General features: G+C 44.4%; 1 protein-coding gene and 1 long non-coding RNA gene across 7 annotated transcripts in view; one reads left to right on the top strand and one right to left on the bottom strand.

The window, feature by feature from the left end:
• The window catches only part of PACSIN2 (protein kinase C and casein kinase substrate in neurons 2), a 53025-nt gene extending 49429 nt beyond the window's left edge, over positions 1-3596 (top strand). For all 6 annotated transcript variants that reach the window (XM_040061818.2, XM_040061816.1, XM_040061813.2 and 3 more), the window contains one exon: positions 1777-3596. In XM_040061818.2, coding sequence (XP_039917752.1) covers positions 1777-1889 — 113 coding nt within the window. In that variant the 3' untranslated portion in view covers positions 1890-3596. The remainder of the gene's footprint in view (positions 1-1776) is intronic.
• A 987-nt stretch (positions 3597-4583) lies between these two features.
• On the bottom strand, positions 4584-15154 carry LOC120751908 (uncharacterized). Its single transcript, XR_005700552.2, has 3 exons — positions 14942-15154; positions 13071-13193; positions 4584-7892 (listed from the first exon to the last, which is right to left on the bottom strand). It is a non-coding gene; the product is annotated as an uncharacterized LOC120751908 (long non-coding RNA).
• Between the last annotated feature and the right edge of the window lie 2217 nt (positions 15155-17371).

The raw sequence follows: 17371 nt of genomic DNA, 5'->3' as shown, positions 1-17371 counted from the left end.
CCAAGTGGCTCTCAGTGTGTGAGGTTTGTAGAAATAAAGTACAGGAGGTATGAAACTGGGAAATAACATGCAGACTTCACTTACAAGCAGTTCAGTAGCAGGAAAGGCATTAGAGATGAAGGAAGAGCATTAAAGAGTGTTACAACACCAAATTCTGGCATTGACACAATTGTAGGAAATGGATGATGTTCTGGACCATGAATCCCCTTACAGATGCTGAATTAATAGGATGGCTATGGCTGCTTAGTTTTTGGGCAGAAGTGTTAAGTGTGACTGGCTTTACACTGAACATACAGAAAACTAAGGAAAAGAGCTCAGTAGGTCAAGTGGGAGCCAATTTAAAATGTACTCAATCCTGTAGATATTCCTAGGCTCCTAAGCACCTGTCAACAGAGGATTAATGCATTTTAAGGATTCGTTCAAACGTACATGGATATTCTCAGCTGGGATTTCCTTGGGCATCCAAAGATTTTACGTACACAATGCTTCTAAATACATGTTACAGAATATATGCTCTGCACAGTGTCCATTAAATGTACTTCAATACATGAAGCTCATTTTTATAGTGGAGTACCTTTACATCTGGTGCTTTTTGGGTTTTTTTGGGTTTTTTTTGTTTTTTTTCCTCTTGGCAAACAGCTGTGAGAGGCTTCCAGAGAGCAAGAATAACCTTTTACGTATCTTATGAGAGGTTTTAGAAGCATGTAAGAGGAAGGGACATAATTATTTACAATATATATGTCCCGCTCTCCTGTGACCCTCCCTGGCTGAGAGTAGTGACAGTAAATGCTGTCCCTGCAATGTTTGCAGAATATGTTATCATGTGTTCTGGTTTTATCATCACAGTGGTTTCATTGTAACTGCTCTGCAGATGACACTTAAAAGTGTTTACATATTCTTCGACCTGGAGGATCACCAAGTTTCCAAGCTCAAGCTTTCATACAGATGCATTTGTTAGGGCATGCTGTCATTGAAATGTGAATTTTTGGTAGCCTTTGTTTGCTCTCTTTATTAACACACACTTCATGGAAGGTTTGAAATTGTACACTCTCATTCTGCAGCACTACAAAAAGTGGGGAAACTGTAACATGTCTCCATAAACCAAGTAGAGTCTGAAGTGCCAAACATTTGTTCATAATGGGTATTTATTAGTTTTCTGATAAGCTTAAAAACTAGAAAAGATGAAGCTTTAATCTTTTTATCTAAAAGAAAAGCTATAACGATTGGTGTCTTGAGCAGATTTAGTATGAAGCTTGTCCATTTCTACCAAAGAATTTATAGTCCTTTTGTTGGTTTATATTCTCCTAAATGACACCAAGACTCTCTACTATTTGGGACTGTTAAAAAGTGATTAATATCTTCATCATCTATTTCCTACTGCTAAGATAAAACACGAATCAGTTTTATCTAGGGAAATCATTTGACACAAATAAGTTGCACAGGAGGAAATATTTGTTACTCAATGTGGCCTTTTCTGCCTGGCTGAGGTGGAGCTTCCTTTGCTCCTGTGGAGCATCTTGGAGTCTGCAGGCTCTCAAGAGTCAAAGTATTCCCTGAGAATGCAGAATACCAGATATGTGTTGTAGTCAAAACGAAGTTACCTACAGTTCATAAATGTCTGAATGGATAGTCGGGAAGTTAGCAAGCAAATTCTGAGTTATTTAATTTTTGTAGCATTTTCTTCCATGTTTCCCTTAAAATCTTAATACAATAAGCCTAATGAAACACGTATTTGACTTGCACTAAGTTGGGGAAAATGTTCCTTCTTTTTTTCAGGGGATGAGTTAACCAAAATGGAGAATGAGGATGAGCAGGGCTGGTGCAAAGGACGCCTGGACAATGGACAAGTTGGTTTATACCCAGCAAACTATGTGGAACCAATCCAGTGACAAAGGACAGAATAAAGACAGGAGTGTCACAAGAGCTCTGTAGGCCTGTACAGTGTATTTGGGTGAAGTGGGAGGAAACTGAATGGATGTATAGAGTGTATATATTTTAATGAAAAGGTGAGAGCTTGATACCGAAATAAGGCTGAATGGAAGACAGAAGCTTGACATTGTTTTCACAACTTGTACACAATGCAAAGGAAAAGAGTTAGGCTGAAAAAATACTATGATAGGAAAAATACTTTTTAAACTTTTTCTTCCCACATGGTCTGTTATTGTGGATCCTAAACACTTTTGCATTTTCTATGCTTATGCCTCATCCTATCCCAGGTATGTGGCTTTATGCTCACTTTTGTTTAATCAGTTATTTTAAGTGACCTTCAGTAACTTGCAACTTGAATTATAAAGATTATTATAGTTAATTTTTTATTTGTTCTTATCAACGTCTAAAAGATGCAGTATTTTTTTATTTAAATGCTATGTAGTTAAGCACCTTTTTGTATGCTTTATCAATTAATACTTAAATTATGACATAGATTTAGTCACCACTTGACTGAATGAAAGCTCTTTCCATGTTGTAGTAATTTTTGTGTTGTCAGCATGGCTTGGAGTTGTAAATGGAGTTTTAAAACAAAATGCTGTATTTAATAAATATCTGTTACAGAAGGTTATTTGTAGCAGAAATATCTGCAGGTGTCAAGGGTTGGGGTTCTATTACAAATGTTCTTTACGTGGGTTGACACTTGAACTAATAGTTTTCCATCTAGATCTTAAGTGGCATTCAAAAGAAATATAAATTATGCATAAGTCCCAGAACAGTGCGTATTTCCAGCACATGTTTGCAGGGGGGGGAAAAAAAAAATCTTCTTTTAACTGTTTATGATTCTTGGGTGATTTGAAATGTTAAATCTGTGAAGGCTGATTAAAGACTGTAAAATATACTAAATGCTTTTATTAAGAGCCTATCTATGTTGTGTATATGTACATATAATTTGATATTCCAAAATATGAAGAGCATGGCTATTAGTTATCAAGCCGTTTGGTGTCAATAAGATTTAGACTGTTTTAAGAGTTAAATTATAGGTATATTTAAATCTGCTTTCCTGCCATATTCATTACTGTACCATAGACAAAGTATTCTGTGATTAGATTTTTCAGAAGTACAGTAAATACACTAATATACTCAAAATCAGTATTTGTGGATAAATTTATGAGTCTAAATATAAACTAGCTTTTGTCCAAACATGGATTATTGTAGCAGAACACTGTAAAACCTACATTTGTTTGCAGTTACAACTTGGCCAGCTGTAATCGTGTCAAATAAGCATTTGTGACATTGAAAACTGGGTTGTAAAACTACAGCAGATCCGTGTTAAAACTAAGTGTCAGGTAAGTAGATATGCCATGTTAGGAAGCTACACTGTAATAAAGTTAACAAATCTTTTTCGAGGTAACTATCAAACACTGTTGGTAATCTTGGACTTTATCGTTTGCTTTTTGAGCTTATAGATATATTTAGTCATCATTTTCAGTGAATCCAAATGTGCAAGCTTAGAAAGTGGATGTATGTATATGTCAGCAAAAATTTACCAACATATTGTTCATCCACAGGACAGTGGCTAAAATTGTCAGGAATTACTGGTTTGGGTCTCTGTATTGTAAAATATTTTAGAAAACAATAAAATCTGTTAATCTCTTAAATACACAGAATGCACCTTTTACTATTTCAATGTATGTCAAAATAGTCTTATGAAACAAATAATCTGTGCATTTCATTGCAATGTGCATTGCACTGTGTAAAAGAGCCACAGACAGGAGTGTGACATGGGTGGCACTGTGCCATTAACAAAATGGGGGGGTGCCATGCACAGGAATTCTTTGCAGAACATTCCAGCAAAATCTTCATGGAAAAGGAAACTGTCTTTTATGGGTATGCAGAGTCTACTGTGATGCTGATTTCTGTGGTGTTGTCAAGTCTCAGCTAGCATGGGTGAGCTGCTAAGCTTTTAAGCTTTTTATTTCTTTTTAAATACAGTATCTGAGTATTTTCTCCCTTTGAGTTTTCTTGTTGACTGGCAGTGATTAACGTGGTGCTGTTTGAAGGTTTTATCTCATCTCCCCCATCAACACCTGCTGAACAGCAGATCCCAGAGGTTCATAATCAGTGGTACAGGGTTTGGTTGGGGGCCTCTCACCAGTGGTGTCCCCCAGAATCAATTGTTTAATATATTCATCAGTGCCTTGGGTGAAGGGTTCGGTGGCGACAGAGCTGGGAGGGCAGCCAATCCCCCTGGGGGCTGCACAGCCCTTCCCAAGGACCTCAGCAGGGTGGAGAGATGGGCAGAGGAGCTGCCTGAAATCCAGAAAAGGCAAATGCAGGGTCCTGCACTGGGAGAAGAAAAACCCTGGACCCCAGCACAGGCTGGGGGTCACCTGCTGGAGAGTAGCTCTGAGGAGAAGGGCCTGGTGGGCAGTGAGCTGTCCCTGAGGGCAAGGAGACCAATCAGACCTCTGGAAGGTCCTTTTGCAGCTGTCTTACATTTCTGTGATCATAAGTAATTTATTAAATAATCAATCAACTGCCACCCTTCCACTTAACCTTTCAATAAATCTACAAGTCCAAACAGGTATCCTCCACTTTTTATTACTGTAGTCAGTAACTGATTAAATGTTCATTTATTTCATAGCGATTTCCTTCTGGTTTTATGAGGGACATTAGCAAGAACTCTTTGAAACATCCAAGTCATCTGTTACCTCAGCTAGATCATCTTGACACATGGAATCTCCAAGCCTGCAAGGTAAAAACCAGATCAATTGTGAAGCACTGTGGTGATAGACACTTTTAGAATCTATATGCAGAAAACACTGAAATCTGACTGTCCTGGCAGAGATAAAACATTATGTGGGTTTTGCAGAGGGATGCTACATGCAGCTGGAGCTTTGCAAGTCCCCTGCATTGCTGGTGCAAACCATCCTCACACAGCTGAGTTGCTGCTTGCACATCCCAGTATATAGCAAGTTTGGGTTTGCACTGGGCTGTGGTGTTAGGATGTAGACACTTCCAAGAGTGGAGGACTCCATGAAACCTCACCTGTTTGAAGTGGTTATGCTTTGTGGTATTACCAGGACAAACACTGCATTAGTACTAAATAAAAAAGTTGAACTGGTTTCACCAACTGGTTTTTAATGTAGATCCTAAACTTCATTTCCATGTGCTGGGAGAGCCGTTTGAATGCTTGATCTTTCTCTTCTAATGAAAGCTTTTTCTGTATGAATGATTTATACTGCAGTGATCCATCTGTGACCATGCTGTGCCTTTGAGGTTACCATTTGCAGAGAGCTGGCCTGGAACCTGATGAACTGCAGTTGTCATGAGGCAGCATCTTTATAACACACCTGTGAGCAGAGACAAACTTTGCTTAGTGTGACCAAGCTTTCCAAAGGGCATCAAGCAGAATTTGTACTTAACCTAAGGGAGCCTTTGGCACTTGAAAGCAGTGAAGATGTAGCTGGCATCACCTGGGACTGTACCTGTATTCCACCACTTCTCAGCAGCACCTTGAGGAGAAACCAAACAAGGAAGGAGATAATAATTGGAGAACAGAACCGATAGCATTTTATAGAACTGAAAGCTTTGAGGATTGAAAATGGCAGCAAATGTTTTGGAGCTTTGAAAAAGTAGGTGTCCACTGAAGCTTTAATACCACACAACTCGAGGCAGAATCAAGTGCCAATTTCTGGTGATCAGATCAGCCAAAGAACACATTCTTCTGAGGAGATAATCCCAAATGCATTTATAAGCCCTGACAGGGTTGTCTGGCCACCTGCAGGAGCCCAAGATTTGCTGTGGCAGTCGGATAGGTGAGAGAAGGAGAAAGTTACTTTATCTGTGCTTTGTCAGCTCAAGGAGCAGTCCTTGTGCCCCAAAAATGTGTATCCACCAAATAATACAGGAAGAAGCCCTCCATTTCAGAATGGCTGTGCAGAAAAGGTGGGGATTAGCACAGGATCAGGCAGGGAGGAAGGGCCTCCAAATGTCTTCAGTCCCATCTCTGGCTCAACACTGAACTTTGAACAGGTTGCTGAGTGTTGCTGACAACCTCCCAGGAGGGAGTTTCTCTGTGGGCGAAATGCTTCAGAATCTGATAGTCCTCATCATGAAATCATCCTCTCTTCATATCAAATTGGAACTGTGTTCTGGGTTAGTGTGAATTAAAGAGTTTTCGATTTGCAAACCGGCAACCCCCAGCATCACACTTTGGCAGTGAATTGCTCTCATTTGCACATGATTAGAGGGTTCCTAATGCAGGGCAGGCTGCGCTTCCTGGGTGTTTGTGTTGGAGTATACACATATAACAGTGTTCTTTCACACACCTATTTGTCAGACCAGCTGGTTATGGAAGCAATTCTGAAGGGGTTCCCTGTGCTCTGGGAATACAAATACGTGTCCTGGCCATTCTTGGAAACCACCAGCAAGATGTGATGTTGCCACACTGAGGTACAATTGGCAAAGCAGCACTTGTGGGCCACTTTCCCTCCACTGCTGCTGTTCTCTCGCTGTGCCTTTCCTCTTTCTGCACTCCACTCAAATCACAAACTTGCTGAAGTATAAGAGACCCACCTCTATTCCCTGGAAAAATTCATCACCTTTCACAGTTTATTCTCATGGCTTCCTTAATTTAGACCACTTTGCTTCTGCCCTGGGCCTGGGCAATTACCGTTAGGAGAATAATAGGATATGGGGGATGTTTCCAAAATTTCTTGAACTAATTGGTGTTCATTCTCATGGCAAAGAAAATGACAGCACAACATACCATGGACAGCGGTACCAGGGAAGGAATCTGTGGGCTAGATTGGGATAGATTTTGTCAAGATGAAACTCTGCTGAGAGTTTAGGACATAAACAGTATCAGGCATGAGGAGTCAGTGCTGACAGTGCTGGTCTGCTGCTGGGTCTGAATAAGGACCTGCATTGTTCACCAAAGTAGAGAATACTCAGTGCCTAATATACAGCCACCATTCAAGGTAGGTTGTCTGGTTTGGGGGGTTTTTGTGTGTGTGTGTTTTGGTTGTTTGGGTTTACCTTGTGCTTTTCTTTTTTCTATTTACTCAATGTGCAGAGCAGCCAGTGAATTATAAGAACTGCCCTTTCCTTGCTGGAGATGGAGCAGCTCATCCCTTCCTTCATGTTCTCCATTCTCTATATTACCTGTTATCTTGGGTTTGGTTTGTAGTTATCCTTGCCAGGATAACTAGTGCCTGACTCCTGTGGATAAGCCAGGAGCTCCAGGGTCAGGCACGCCTCTGGTTGCCACACTGAGTGCTCAGTGTGGGGACAGCACTCGGCACAGGCTCCGGCAGAGATCCCAGGGCTTGGGACTGTGCTCCTCTGTGGCCAGCACCAGCAGTGTCACCATCCCAAACAATTTCCCCTGAGACCAGTTAGAACTGGGGCTTCTGAGCTGCTGGGGGGACCAGGAGTCTGCTGGATTTAAGGCATGGAAGGTGGTGCAGAATGGAGGCTGAGGGGCAAAGCTTTGGAATTGATTATCTGGACAGCTGGATGACAGCTAGGTGGGGAGGGGAACCCAAAACTTGTGTTTGCAGTGGGGTAGAAGGTGTATCAAAGAAAGGGCCTATCATAGAGATTATACTTTGCAAGCTCCTGGAATTCACTGGCACTCTGTTTAAGAGACCAGGCAGTTCTGTAAGGCCATTGTGATGCTTTTTCTGTATTGGTATCAGAAGGGAATTAGAAAGGACCACCCACACCTGGTGAGGGTGGAAAGCCTGAGGATGGAGTGCCTCAGACAGTTCCCCTGTACTGAACTCACCCCCATGCAAGACTCTAAGGTGGACTGGGACCTGTGGTCACTCGAGCAGATCCTGTAGTCACAGCAGATGCCAGGTAGGAATTTAGTGCTGATACCAACAAAGCCACATTAGCACACTGTGTGCTGCCACTCTCAGGCACAGAGCATAACACTGCAGGGAAGCCTTGTTGACCTGCAAAGATGGAGAGGAAGGAGAGTCAGAAACATCAGCAGCTTTGATCTCACAACTCCGCCATGAATTAATTCTGTATTATTCATGTTATAGACAATATGGCTCACACCACCAACTTTAGAGAATATTTCTTTTGACTTGTTAAACATCTTTAAAGGTAAGACACATCTAAGTAAGTATAATATAGCTTGTGCATTTAAGTTGATGGTAAGTTCCCCAAATGACACTTGGAGGAACTGTGATTATCTTGCCTCAGTTACAGATTCCATCCAATTTTTAATATGGATTGTCTATTTATTATTAAATTAAAATTTTAGTCAAGATATGTTTTTAATTACATACTGCAAGCTTAAATGGTTATGTAGTATCTAAATTGCTGAATGAAATTGTTCTGTTAATTGGATTTGGTACCAACTGTACCCTCTCCCGTGACGTCTTAAAAAAATTCTGGCCTAATTTAGTGATAGTGTTGATTCCTGAATGATGAGGTGAGCTTGTAACCTTTTTGATAGAGTTCATAACTTTTGTTTATCTTTATAGTCCTGTCCTGCACAGTGCTAAGAGTGACCTGTGGGACTGCCACGCACCCTCCCTGAGAGCAGGCACTGCTCCAAGGCAGGAGGCACAACTCTGCTTTAACTGTAGCTGAGCTTCTTGGACTCTGAGGTGAGGTGGGAAAATTGGTCATGGGACCAGAACACACTGGTACAATTCTGCAAATGCTTTCCACTGTCTGAGAGTGATTTATTTTCAGCTGTGTTTGGGCTTGTTTTTTTTCTTTTCCCTTCCACGACACCAGCCACACCCTTTAGAGTAGACAGACACTCAAGTGCTCATAAGGAAATGTGCTTTTTTTTTTTTTTTTTTTTAATTTGTTATTATTCACTAAAGCACATAAGAAAATGAAGCATTCACAATATCCTGATGCTAACAAGACATTTCCTGTGTGCACGTGAGCAGCAACAGCCAAGCCCCCTGCCCCTGCTGCAGCATGGGAAGTCCAGGTTTGCTCTTCTGTACTTGAGGGAGGGCTTGGGAGCTGCTTCCTGGAGGATTGTGCCAGGGGGAAGCGGATGCCATCCTCCTCAGGGACAGCAAGATAGGGAAGCACAACCCTGCTGGACTCTTCCTTCCACCTTTCCATTCCATCTCTGCTCCTTGCCCTCCTCAGTCCACTTCCCAAGCCAGGAAAGAGTCAATGAGGCCCTTGCACCTTATGGTGGGACCGCAGAACCGACTTCGTCTGCAGAGAAGGCTTGAATGGCTCTGTTTGTACAAAGCACAAACATAAATGTACATAAATGGAGACCAAAACCCAATGGCTGTGATCTTTCCCTGCAGCTGTTCAGACACTTACACAACCTTAAGGATTTGCCAATCAGCCACAGCCCTTGTTCCAGCACTGTCAGTTAACCTCAGGCAGATCCAATTCACATGCAAACCTCGTAGCCCAGCCCCACAAGGATCTCCTGTAATCCACACCTTAGCCTGGTATTCACTTTTAACACTCCTCCAGAGCCCCGCTGATCCCCAAACTTCAGAAAGCATCTGGTAAGAAAGCCACCTCCCCAGCACAGAGCAAACAGAACCAGGTGACAGGAGACCAGGCACTGATGGTATTAAATACCTCTTTGAGCATCCAGTGCATTCCTGCTCTACACACTGCAATTTATGTTTCAAACAAGCACAATGCACAGTGCAGCTCAGACATCATGTGGGCAGCAGATACTAGATTTTTAGTGAGCCTGTGATGGGCACAGAACTGTGAGTGATGGTTGTCAGCTTAAAGAGCTGCCATGCTGAGACTTTCCTTGCCGTTCAAGAGCTTTTTGGTTGCCCCAGTTAGTTACAGGGTTTTAACAGATTCCTCAGCCCTAAAAGAAAATCTGAGTGATTTTACCCAAGTTTGAAGTTAGCCCTGCTCTAAGCAGGAAGTGGGACTTGTTGTCCTTCCCATGTAAATTTTTCTGAGGCTCTCAAGTGGTGATGGTTGTGAAAAGGAGAGGAAAAGGACCAACAGGATATATTTAGACTTCTAATATATTTTAATTGCAGTAACTATATTGAGTCTCTGATTATTATATAATAATTGTGTTCCCTTTCCTTGCACTTTATAAAACTATGATCTATGCCATAGCTGGAGCATGATACTACATGTGATAATCAGAGGGCATTTATGAGGTGGAAAGTGAGCAGAACAAACCAGAGAGTTCTGCTCCCCCAAGGTTTGGCTTTGTATCAAAGTGCGCAATCTGGGCTTTGACCACCACACTGGCTCAAGGTCCCTGGACGATTTTCTCTGTAAAATTCAATTTATTAATCCAAATGCTGCCCAGACATTACTGGGGACCAGCAGGTTCTCAGTTCCTTAGCTGGCTGCGCACATTCAACTCTTCTCTTTCTCCATCAGCTGTTGTGCAGCTTCTGGATCTCCCCAGCAGTTACTGGTGAGGAGGAGTTAACCTCCATCAGCTCTTGTGTGATCTGCCTATGGATTGGGTACTGTGCTTGCAACCCCTCTTTAGGGAATCTTCTTTGTGGGGTTAAATGGTGAAAATATGAATTTACTGGGCAGATATGCTGGTGTTTCTGTGTGCCCAAAGCACCCAGGGAAAAAATGCATGAGACAAGACAAAAATGTTTCTGCAAGAAACCATTCCTTCGTGCATGGAAACAGGGCATGCAGCAGCTTGGGGAAGTCCCCGCAGTGAAAGGAGAACCCACCTGCGGTTTCCCAACTACAGGGTTTTTTTTCCCAATTCCCCATCTTTTACTGCCATCTACTGGCTCTGACTGGATGGCTTCTTCGCTACAAGTTTTGACAAGGGACCCTCAGAGAGGGCTGCCGGGATGGATCAACTGAGAAACATAACACCCGTGGAATGGCAAACTCAGACCATAATTGGGAAGAAGTAATGGATTAAGAAAGGAGAAGACATTTCTGAAAAGTGAGCCCATAAGTATTGCATTTCAGGATTTTGAAAACAAGTAATTTTGGGTTGGTTTGTTTGATTGTTTTGAAGAAAAGCTTTTGTTTGGAAAACAACCCCCCAGAACCCTCCCACTGTTTAATTTTAAACAGGCCTATATAAAAGGGGCCAAAATGCATCTTGAGAGTTAATTACAGTTTTGTGGCCTTATCTGCAGCAAGGACTAGCAAAATGGCTCCAAGGAACACCTCAAAGCTCTCTCAGGTGAGAGAAAGCAACTGCTTATACAGGAGTACCCTGCAGTTTGTTTCTCTTTGAATGTGCTGTCAGGGAATAACATCCTGCAAGTATTGGCTGTTTCATGGCTCCAGGAAACTGCAGGTAATGTTATAACTATCAGTGTCGTGTAAATGACCACGTGGGCATTGAGTCAGGCAAAAATCATTCGGAAAAGGTCAATGCTTTGGTTTTGCTGTTGATAAGGGAGTGGGGGGCAACATTAGAAGGATCTTTACTATGGTTGGGCCCTGACAAATTTCTTTCCTCTTATACCCAGCTTCTGGGTGAACCCACCTGAAAACACCAATGCTCCTGTTCTCAGAACAGGAAAGGAGAGAAAGCTCCAAGTCCAGCCCTTCCATGTTGCTGCAACATGGGCAAGTATTGAACCACTTTGCTGTCAGCGGGTCTTCTTCTGCCAGGAACACAGTTGTGACCTCCCTGTGGGTACGTACCACGTGGGCCAGGATTAATTTTTTTATTCCAGTACCTCCTTTCCTAAGGAAAGCACTGGAGCTGAGCACTGGCTCAAACAATTCCCTTCTTCACTTGTCACTTCCAACTTCTAAAACATATTTAATGACTTCCTGCAAATCCTTGAATTGGCTCTGTCCTATGTGTCTCCCCACCCATTTTCCCTGTAGGATGTGCTACATTACAGCTGGTTGGAAACAGGCTCAGGGGAAAAGGAGAAAAGATCTTTTCAGAAGGGCAGGCCTCAGATTTAAGAACTGAATCACAGTGTCTGGGTTTTTTTGACACATATCTCCTCCATGAAACTCCCCAAAGACAAGAATGACAAAAACTTCATGTCATACTCAGGAACAGAGAAGGAACTTCTTCATTCTGGCCTCTGATCACCACAGGAGGGAAGAGGAGAACCCAGTGCCACAGGGAGATGTCAGAGAATCCTTAATCCTGGTATAGTACTTAAAGAAAATTCACTTTCTACAACATTCATAGGTAGAGGACACTCCTCAGCAGCAAACACCCTTCTCTGAGTGCATTGGCTACTCTGTGTCAGAGACTAGTTTACACTCTTTTTACGCTTTTCCACACAGAACAAGAGTGAACAAGGTGTGATTATCCAGCCACACAGCAGGATAGCAGAGTTATTGATATTACCAGTTTAAAAAACAATTGTGAACAGAGGAAGTCCACCTCAAGTCACTCCTGTTGGTGGAGATAAAGAGTTTGGATCTACCAGTCTTAATAAAGGAGCCAAAAGCCAAATGGCCTTCCCAAACCAGCTGAAGTCATAGCTCCAGGGAAAGAAAATACTGTCTTAATCATGGAGCATGGGCAAGAAAAACGGGAAGATGTCCCTACAACCAAGTGTTCTGTGCAGGAGTAACTCAGTGTTATAGATTCTTGAGTTACAGATCCAGCACAACTAAATCTACCTGATTGTTCCAACAATCCATTTGGAAGCAGGAGGTTTGTCAGACCCCACCTGACAGTCTGTGCTTTGTGTGTGAGGTTGTTGTGTATTTGCACTGCAGGGAATGAATGACCCCTTCCCAATTGTGCCCAGCAGATCCCAAAGGCTCTTACAGGAATGTTTATCCTTTACTTCCCTTTGTGATAACTTAATCTCCAACCTGCCATGAGCAATCCCTTGATTTCTCTCCTCCTAACAGAAGCAGTTTGCAAAGGAGGCCAGAGCTGTGTTTGGAGCAGAGAGTGCTGAGAGCTGCCCCAGCCTGGCAACATCCACATGGAACAGCCTGGGCAGATGGGATTAGATGGAGCAAAGTCCCTTCATGGAAGAGGTTTTTCTCCTGTGCAGATCAGGCACGGGGCAGGAAGTGAACCTGGAAATCAGCTGATTTCCCCCAGAAAGCATCACTCCCATCAACATGAATAACATGACCTGTGCCCACTGCTCATGATTCACCCAACCAAAATCAAGAGCAAAGATTAGTTTGGTTTTGAGAACTTGAAATAACTTTGAAACAGAATAAATCACCTTTTTCTTCTCTCTTTCTTTCTTTCAGATGCTTGACTTGTCCCTGTGGACGTGTGCTGAGCTCTCGCTGCAGGGAACTGTCAGGCTTGATGGCTCTGAGTTTGTGTTCTTCTCACCGGGGAACTGGAAGTAATTATTAATTATTAATTGCAGAAATGTTTTCTAAAACCTTTCCTCTTTGCTGCCCCACCATGTGGGACAAGGGCAGAGAGAGCAAGCAGAGGAGCCCTTGGGCTAGAGAGGGGCAGGAGAAAGGCACTGTGGGCAAAGGGACCACCCTGGTGTCCCCAGGGCACCTGTGGGGAACAGGATGGACACTGTGAGGGCAGGTGGAGGTGAGGAGTGCACAGTTTGGGGCAAAATCCGAGTTCATCTGCAGGGAAATAAGTAGGGGATACTTTGGAGGGAAAAGCTGAGGTGATGAGTTCACCCAGCTTGGCCCAAGTTGCGTTTGCACAAAGTGGGACCAGAGGTGAAGGTCAATCCAAAGCCAACCCTGCTCAATTTTTAAATCCCAGAATAAATTCTACAAGCTGCCCATTGAGGGACTAAAAATACATTAAAAAACCAAGAGCACTGAGAAGGTTCCTGGAAATCCCAGTACAGTGTCACAGCCTTTTGAACAATCTAAAGCTTTTTCTGACAACACTGCATTTCTCTGCTGGGATTATTCACTCCAGGGGCTGTGGGGTTCATTTGGATTTGAGCTCCCCCACTGTGGCGCTGACACCGCTCAGGAGCCGGCAGGGAAAGCAGAGTCAGAGCTCCTGGCAGGGGCAGGGTGTTTCCCCCCCGAGCAGATCCAGCTCCGCCTGGCCAGGAGGGATCTGCTTTGGCTCCTGTCCTCCGCAGGGAGAGAATGTTTTCAGTGGATTCAGATGAGATTCCAGCAGCCTCATCTCCCGCCGCTCCTGCTCTCGGCTCCCGCCCAGCCGGGCCAACCTGCGGGGGGAATTTGTCCCGCCGGCAGCAGGGGAAGGACACGAGCGCTCCCACCCTGGGACTTGGATTGTCCCTCTGGGGGTGCTGGGATTTAGATCATTCCATACATTTGCCTGCTGAAATTTCCCAGCCCGGGGCTTTAGCTGACAGGGCAGCACAGGGATTGTTCTCTGTGTGGTGCCCAGATTTGGGGTTCAGTATCAGCTTTGCTAGCTCAGATGAATTATACCCAGAGTCCCAAATTCCCTGCTGAATTCCTGCTGGAATAACCTGACAGTACCTCTCGGAGCATGGACATTCCCGTGCGGAGCTGCCACTTGAACACCAGCTGTGTCAGGAGCCAGCAGAGCTTCCAGGGAAGCTCAGTGGCATCGGGAAAAGGACAGGTTTATATTCCACAGAATTTGTTATTTGTACCCCTCAGCCCCACCGATGTCCCTGGGGGTCACTGACAGAGTTCCCTGGAATTCAGCCCATGTCTCCCCGCTGAGGTCAGGCTCCAGCTGATATTTTAAAGCAGGAGGAGGCGGTGGCCGGACGCGCTCCCGGCCCGTGCGGAGGCAGCTCCTGTGCCCAGGGCAGGACATCTCTGCCTGCAGAAGCCGAGCTCATCTCAGAGCCTCGGGAGCGGCCTCTGGGAGTTCTTGTCCCTGAGGAAAGGGATGCACATCCCTGCTTTCAGCACGGCTTCAGTGGGACCCACCTGTGGAAGCCTTCCATCAGTTCTGCAGTTCCAGCTGGCTCCCTGAAAAACTCCAAACTTCATCCAAACAAAACTTCATCCGGCTCTAACCTTTTATTCTAAGGCATCTCTGAGGGCATTGCTCGGGGTTTAATTTCTGAGAGAGAAGATTCCCTGGGCTTTCACGCTGCCGATGGATGATGTCCCCAGGCTGGAAGGGAAGGGATTTGGGGTGGCTGGGACATACCTGGGGGCGTGCGGGGCCTCCGGGAGCTCGGCACCGAGAATTGCTACCTGAGCGAACGCACCGTGCCGACATTCCCGGGTAATGCCAGCTGTTCCTCGGGGTAATTTTGGGCTGTGGGTGGGGTCTGTCCAGGCTGAAGCATCTCCGGGTGCCTGTTCAGAGCAGCCCCTGGCTGAGGAGTCGCAGGCAGCCCCTTATCCGTGTCCATCCCAGCGCTGCCCCGGAATCCCAGCGACCCTCCCCAGCACGTGACAACCAGGGGTGTTTGTCCGCCATCTTTGGTACTGGCAGAAGTAGCTGCCGCTGAAGACGCCATCTTTGGTGTGGCATCACGTGAGGTCTCCCCTTCGTCGCCATCTTGGATGCTGGCAAAAGCCACTTCAGGCTGGGCCGCCATCTTTGGTGTGGTGCTACTTAGGCCCCTGCTCCTTACAAAGGTGTCTCCTCGGCTGCCTGAAGCCGACTCGACTCCGATGCCGGCCTGGCCCCGGTTGCCGCTCTGCCCCGACCCTTCCTGCCATCGTACCGCCCGCAGTGACACACGGACTGTCACTTTGGAAAAGATTGCAAAGGCAGGCAATGGCTTCAGAAATAACCGTGGAATTTAAGGGAAACGCCATTTCCAAGAGAAATGCTGCAGGGGCGAAGGCAGCGTGTGCATTTCTGAGCGGAGTTGCTCACGCCAAGCCTCTTCCTGGCGTTTGATCTAAACCCACCTTAGGCCAAGGCTCCTCTCAGATCTCTGGTGGCTGCTCACAGCTCACCCTTGTCTGCCCTGATCGAGCAGGGAGGTGATGGGGGCTCTGCCAGTCTCAGATCTTGTTCTGTAGTGCAGGCACATGCACGTTCAGTGCAGTTGTGTGTGGTCTTTGTGCTATACCAGTTGTTGGTAGAGATGTGGTTTGTGGTCCGCGGGAGTGGCCGAGGAAGGGATTTCTGAGGTGAAATTCAAGTGCCCTGGACTACACTTGTTCGTGACTATCCCATAAATTACCACTTGCAAAGCCCTTTGCAAACACGCTCCTCCCGTTAGTTCGCCTCCTCACAGAGCCGGCAGCTGGTTGGCATCCAGTCTCTTTAGAAGGGTAAATAAACAAAGATCCAGGAGCAAGCCAGTGCGACTCTCACCACACAATTCAGTGCTCTGGAGAGCTAATTCTTGTTTTGATCAGGTTCTTCCAGCTATACCTTACACTCTGCTGGGACAACACCACCTATTGTGCATTTGCCTTATGTCACCTTAGCCCCTCAGATGACACCAAGAGCCTTGGCAGGAGCAGGGACACAAAGGAGCAGGCAGGGATCATCATCATCATCATCATCATCATCTTTTGTTCCAGTTTCATGTCCTTCAACTCTGGCCTGGAATCAGGTTTTTCATATATCACAGCCAGCCAGGTACTCAACATGAATTCGCTCAGAAGTTTTTCTGTGTTTTGCAGCACAAAAATTTTTGTGGCAGTCCCTTAAATCCTTCCATCTGGAAGGATCCAAAATTGCTTATGAACAGTAATTCTTGGGTACTTCAAGTTTGAAACATGTCCTCTGTGTGGTAGAGTGAATTCAATCCAACAATTCCCAGGTTAATGCCAAGCTCTGGATTATTTTGGGATGAATGATTCTTCATTTCCCACAATGGAGCAGATGTGTGTTGACCACCTTATACCCACTTAACATACCCAAATGGATATTTGAAAAATTTGGAAGTATTTTGTTAATTTATTTTGCCTAAAATGCTTGACTAGTGTGATCTCAGTTTGCAGAATTCTCTCATAAATTGTCCACTGGGAATTGTATTTCCCAGGCTCACCCTCCTGTTTCTCGGAGCGGGCTGGGAGGCACTTGCAGAACAACATGGAAATCAAGGAACAGCGACAATAACTCCCAGTTCCTCTGGCAGCAACTTTGTTACCTTTTCCCAGATCACTGCCCACAGCTTTAGTGGGAATACCTCCTTCACCGCTCACTCTGAAGCGTTCTGGTTGGTGGAGCAGCATTTTGCATTTGACTGCTGGACCCTGCTGGATATTTAATCTATAAACCATTCTGATTCCTTTTAGATTAAAGAATTCACCATACTTCCCATTAAAGTCAGCGCCAGGTTTGGGATTTTATCCCTTAATGAAAGCCTTCAAAAAACCTCCAATCCTTAAACAACTCAGTAGATTTTGTAAAACGGACCCCATTCCAATATTAAAGATGTTCCTTGACAAGCAGCTCTTGGCAATATAAAATGTAATATACATTACACACTATATTGTTTTATTGTTTACTGCAAAGAAAAAAAGAATTCAGCATTATTTTTGTATCAGGTGAAATAATTTCAGTACATGGAATTATTTGGAAATGCTGTGTTGAAATGTTAGTTGAAACAGAACCTTTCTTTATTGAAAGGTGTTATCTCTTTTGTTTGTTTGTTTGTTTGTTTGT

Source organism: Hirundo rustica, chromosome 4 (assembly GCF_015227805.2).
Source record: "Hirundo rustica isolate bHirRus1 chromosome 4, bHirRus1.pri.v3, whole genome shotgun sequence".
Classification (NCBI taxonomy): Eukaryota; Metazoa; Chordata; class Aves; order Passeriformes; family Hirundinidae; genus Hirundo; species Hirundo rustica.
This window is presented reverse-complemented; position numbering and strand designations above follow the sequence as displayed.